Source organism: Betta splendens, chromosome 12, assembly GCF_900634795.4.
Source record: "Betta splendens chromosome 12, fBetSpl5.4, whole genome shotgun sequence".
Classification (NCBI taxonomy): Eukaryota; Metazoa; Chordata; class Actinopteri; order Anabantiformes; family Osphronemidae; genus Betta; species Betta splendens.
Window position 1 is genome coordinate 13,456,329 of NC_040892.2, and position 6,000 is coordinate 13,462,328.

The 6,000-nt window shown below is 49.3% G+C and overlaps 1 protein-coding gene across 1 annotated transcript in view; it reads right to left on the reverse strand.

Annotated features, from left to right (window-relative positions):
- LOC114866888 (ephrin-A5-like) overlaps positions 1-5,101 on the reverse strand; it is a 56,711-nt gene extending 51,610 nt beyond the window's left edge. The window contains exon 1 of the mRNA XM_029169124.3: positions 4,288-5,101. Coding sequence (XP_029024957.1) covers positions 4,288-4,415 — 128 coding nt within the window. The 5' untranslated portion in view covers positions 4,416-5,101. The remainder of the gene's footprint in view (positions 1-4,287) is intronic.
- Positions 5,102-6,000: the final 899 nt, after the last annotated feature.

Consider the following 6,000-nt stretch of genomic DNA (forward strand, 5'->3'; position numbering starts at 1 on the left):
ACGAGCGGAACAATAGCGGCCTTTCAGCGAGTCCGCGCCGGGCACTAGAGGGCCGCGACGCCGCGACCCAGTCAATATTTGGACGCGGGCGCCTTTTTTTGTGTGTCCGTTTTTAATCCGAGCGGAACCGAGCAGCGGGGAGCCGGGAAGAGGCCGAGAAGGGAAAAGCGAGGGTAAACACTGGAAACAATGCAAATGGGGCGACTCACAATGCCACTGGGAAACTATCACAACATCAGCTCGCCATCAAGTGGGAAACAGTGTATTGTTTCATTAAGTGGAGATTAAAAAGAGATCGGGGCAAGAAAAGCAAACAGCGGAGGTCATTCTGCTGCGAGGAGAAGTAGTGTATGAGGCTGAATCCAACGGTTCTCCGACTGTTTACCTCAATTAAACACAACCAAGATGTCCAGAAAGCTAAAGTGAAACAATGTGGATCATCAGAGAGCTCTTTGAAGTCAGTCACTATACTTATACCAAGCAACTGAAGAGATTCTTTGATTGTCTTATGAAATATGTTGCATCTGCTGCAGAGAGCTTTCAGATAGGCATTATCAGAGATTAAAGGCAACCCCTGGGGTGACAGTGCTCCCCCTGAACGCTGGAATCCCTCTCTCCCCAGCTGTCAGGTCGTTAGTCCCACCCAATGAGCTTCTTTGATGACGAGGGGTATCGGTTTCCATGGCATCGGGGACACAAACAGCTCGGGAGATTAGGGACGGAACTCGGCCCTGATTCTCCGCTGATCCCACCTATCAGCAACAAATAAACACCTAGGGCCGCGGCAGCGCCTGCGCACGGGCCATCTGGGCCCGGGTGGCTTTTAATGAAGCAGCTAAATAGCTCGTGAGTGGGGAATTTGCTAATAGCTCCTTGTCAGAGCAGCAGTAAATGCCCCGCTCATACATTTTATTCCATCATTCGCTTACCAACACAGACGGCGTGGCTGACAGGGAACATCTGTGGCTCATTTTTCTTACATGAGCCTTTTCCACCGTGAAACGCCGCCTTTCTGTTCCAGCCTTTGATTCCTCGCCTTCACTGGGACGCTTTTGTCTTAGTTCCACTTTCTTACAATGTGCACTAAACGCATTTATACCTTGTCACTAGGACTGTATTAATGAGCCCACACAGGAAGGACAAGTGGGTTGTTTTGATCCATTTTGTACAAACAACAAGCATTTTTATGTAACGACATCACTGATGTTTGTTAATAGAACCGTTCTAGGTTATACGCCTGAATCTAATGTTATTAATGCGTTATAGATCGTATAAAGGATTGTATGGTTTGCTTATTTTTAAAGGTTTGTTAACTTGTTTATCTGACTACATGATAATGTCCTGGTAATATAACATTAATTACACATTAGGCTCCATTATTTATTTACACGCCTCATGCTGGTCTGTGTTTTGCTACACACATGCCGGCATTTCAACATTTTCAACATATTTCCAGTTTGTCTTTTACAGTAATAAGTCAATGGATCCGTCGTCATGCAGCCGGGCATCCGACACAACTAGTTACTGTGTTACTACCAGCATTATTAAGCGCTTACTGTAATTACTATAAACAAAGCTCTGTGAAGTGCTGCGTGCCTCACTGCCAAGTGAAACCGAACGCAAACAACTTTGGAACCCTCCTGCTAATGCGCTGGCATTGTGACAGGGAAATTGTGATATGGTAACAGACATTAGTCATGATACTTTGATGACAACATCTGAAACCACTTTGAGTCTGCGGCTCAAACTCGTCAGACAGAAACTCCGAGAGAAAACGCCATCAGTGCTTTGCAGCATATTCTTATCAGATTGATGCGAAATTACTCCCTTTTTTGCAAAATTGTATTTTATCCAAATAAGGATCATTCCCGTCATTTTGAGACCTGGCAGCTACGTGCACAACATGCGCACGTCACCCTCTCATTAATGGAGCGACCGAACTGTGGAAAATATTTCATGCAGCCTCGACGGCAGGATAATTACACTTTACTTACAAATGATCTCGGGCCATTTTGGTTCTGATTTGGGGATTTAGCATAAAAAAACAAGCAGCGCTCATTACGTCAGATCTGTCGCACAACTGTCTTTCTAACAAAGCTCTCTAATACTAAGAATTTGTTTAATTTCATTAAGTGGTTCATACGAGCACAGCTCCTGTCGTCGTAGAAGCTTCTTCGAACTCCATCCTCCAGCAGTCTGAGCCTAATCAGCAACAACCATCGGCGAAGCAAGATTTCTCTGAGATGAAAGCACAGCAAACATGAGCTCATCTTTATGCCAATTACTCACATGCCTCCTTTTGCCCTCTTTAAAACAATAGGAACACATCATCATGTCATCGCATTTCCATTTTTCACGACTCACTTCCCTTTTCAATTGCAGAGCTCCTGTAGGGGATTTCATGAATGGCTGAGTATGGACTGCTGTTCCGGATGCGATTTTTCCCCACTTTGGTCAAATATGCGGCGGGGAAGGCAGAGCGGGGGGGTATGAAAGCTCATCTGGAAGTTAGGACTGTTCCTCAGCAGGTTCCCAGGGCTCCTATCCTGCGTGTGGTTACATTAAACAGCAGGGATCAAGGGCCGTGAGCTTGTATGGAATACGTTTAGGATTTTCTGCAGGTCTGCCCCCCTTTACTTCGAGCATGGCCCTCGCTCAACATTATACTGCCTGGGTCAGGTTTAGATTAAAGTCATGAATGAGAAAAAGAGACAGTCATTTAGAGTTACTCATTTATTTAGCCCCTATTCTGCAAGAACAAAGCCCAGGCGGGGTGCCATGCCACAGCTCTAACCGGCCCCCTTTGCCGACGGTACTGCCCCGGTTTTGACCCTGACAACGGTCCCCTCTGTGCTGCTTAACCCGCAAATGGCCCGGTTACTGCTGAATGTGTGACCTCAGCATGTGTGGATCTCTCATAAGATCCAGCACCACGCTGCGTCTTGGCCACTGCCGAGGTACCCCTGTGCACCCCCCCATTGTCCGCCCCAGCGTGGGCCAGGAGGAGGAGGGCATGAGAAGACAGGAGGGGGGAGGGGGGGGGGGGGGGGGCATGGCAGCTAAGACGCCAGACTTTGGGAACTGGGAACGGTTTGGATGCCAAGGAGGAGAAAAAAACAACCTGCAGCCTGCGAGTTGAACGGTAAAGCTGTTATCGGGCCGCGGTATCTGTGCGTTGGAGGAGCAGGAACTGCACCGGCCTTTGATGTAACAGCCACAACATTTGCATTTGTGTCGTTAACATCTTGTCAGTTCAGCTCCTCTCCACCAAAGTCTCCGCACACAATTTGGCTCCGGGTCAACAATTAAAAAAAAACACACAGCAGCCCTGTTGTGTGTTTGGACTACTAAGCCCAACAAACCAGTTCCTCATCCCACTGTACGTGTTGTTAGAAATCATTTTTGACTACTGTAAAGCTGGATGAAGCGGCCGAGAACATTGTGAATGAAACTAAGTGATACATAAGGTCATAATGTCACAGGGCACTTGTGTGCCTGGAGTGAAGCACTGAGTCACCAAGGGATGTGCCACGACACACACACGGGAAGAGAAACCTCCAAACTACAAGAAAGAGCTGAAAAAGCTTGGAGAACTTGTGACAATCACAACCAAAACAGCAGATGAAGGTTTATGCCACTTTTAGCAAATCAACGCATGTATCAGTAAGACATAAATCTCAGAACTTTCAAATAAATCCCAACTCCAACTAAGTGAATCTTGATTTAGACCAAACTATTACCGTGTCCAGCCCCGTCAGAGGCCGGCGGCTGAGAGCGACTCAGCGTCAGCAGAGCCTGTGACGCTCCTCAGCTTATTTCATTTTCAACGCGAACGTGCGAAAAACACTCGGCATAGTACGTGTGGCTGCGCGTAATGACGCCTAATTGCGCACAGACTGTAAAAAAAAACGATTCAAAGCTGGAATCCATTAAGGAGAAGGAAAAGAATGACAGTCGCTCAGTTTGTCATCCTTGCATTTAGCGCGATGAGCGTTCAGTTAAAAAGGTCCATCAAAATATGCGCGGTTACGGTTTAATTGTTATACATAAACAGTTTTATATTTGCGTCAGAAAGTTGATCACTTTGTCCACTGTGTGAGGCTTTACACGGGTTATAAGCCTGAATTCTCCCTGCAAACTGCAGGAAGAATAATTAAAGGTGCAGCCCGCTTCGAGCGCACCTCGAACCGGGCAGCGTTTGGTGAAGTCCCCGCGTGCAGCAGCTCCCGCGTGCAGCCGGTGCGTCGCTGCGGGAACGACGGGGGACGGCCCACTTTGCGCACTTACTTGGGGTTGGTGCGGTTCCAGTAGACGGCGTATCGGTCCGACACCACCTTGGAAGCCGGGTCCTGGCCGTACGCGCACATCCCGATGACAAGGATGAGGAAGAGGAGGTGCATTTCCACCTGCGGCATGTTCGCTCCGGTTCGGGTTAAAGGTTCGGGAAGAAGGCGAGAGTTCGCCCGTCCTCTTTAACTTTGTTGCTTTGAAACAATTAGAGTTTCAGTTCCCGTTTATGTTCAGTCAGCGGTTTTAAACAGTCAGGTGGTTCACTTTTTCTCAGTCAAATCGAATGAAGTTCTATTTCAAGAAGCAACAAACACTTGAAATCCACAGTATTTCTTCTCCAGCCTCCAGCGATCTCCTGCTCAACTCCGCGCAGCTCAGCCAACTCTTTCTCCAACTCGCCTTGGATTTTCCAGACGGGAGGCAGTTCTGTGCGTGGAACTCTAGCGACCGCTCAATGAACGTTCCCGCGACTCACAATTGAAGACAGCGGATCCACGGTCCACGGGATCTCTTCTCCTGTCCCCGCGTGAATCAGCAAGAGACGCCCAGAACAGGACTCCAAGCAGCGGCTTCAGCTGCGGCTCGACCCGCGGCAGCCCGAGCGGTTCTGACCAGCGGGACGACAACAACGACAGCGCGCGCGACTGAAGCGGAGCTCTCCGGCGCGCGTGGACGCTCGCAGCCTCCGGGTGAAACGCGCCGCACAAGCCGAGAGCGCACGAGAAGCGGTGTTATCAATCCGGAGGGAGCGAAGCGAGTCAGCGGCGCTGCGGCTCCTGCGGCCATGCTCTCCAGGACCAACACCCCCTCCTCCAACTCCTCCACCCCCCCCCTCTCTCTCTCGCTCTCTCTCTCTCTTCCTCCCTCCTACTGTGCCAGCCGGCTACACTGTAAAAAGTGTTCGTCTCGACAAGTGTTTTTTGGAAATTGATGAATCTGATCAGGGTCCGTTTTATCCGTGGAGCTGATTTAAACGGACGTATGGATTCACCGCGTCTCCGATTTATTAAAAGTCTCCTCGCTACAGACCACAATGTGAAACCACAGCAGCTTTATTGAATTCAACTAGAAAGCGACATGTTTCCTCACGCACGAGCACGCTGTTATTGACTGCCGCGACTTCAGTGCGCCGCCGCGGCCCGTCGCGTTATTTCTTGCAGCGCGCAGGTTACAGTTTCACGGTCGCGCTCGGTCTCATTGGCTCGGATTTTGAATGACGGGCGTTTCGCTTACAAAAACAACATCCCTGCACCTTGGGGGGTATCTGTGCCTTGCAGCCGGCACACACGTCCCAGATCAGTTCGCAAACATGCTGCTCAACAAGCCCCCATTCACAGGTTTAACCATATTCAGCGAGCACTCGTCAGTCTGGCCAAGTTTCGCTGACGAACACATGTCCTGCAGCTAAACGACGCATCCATTGAAATTCGCGACAACAAACGTTCAGCCGAGTTGTCTCGTCAGCAGCACAACGGGCGCAAACTAGTTCCAAGGCAGTTTTTGAACTGGCGCAGTTGCTTTAAAGAGGAAACGCCTCCGCTGCCGGACTTTCTATAAATTCTGGGCAACAAGGTTTCCTGTTTTGCACCGTTCACGTGAGCGTTCGGAATTTACAGTTTATTCTCAGCAATTTACTGATAAAACGCACGAGTACTGAATGTTCGCAGCGCATGACGCATGCGCCGCGTAGTGGCGGAAACTGGAAGGTCA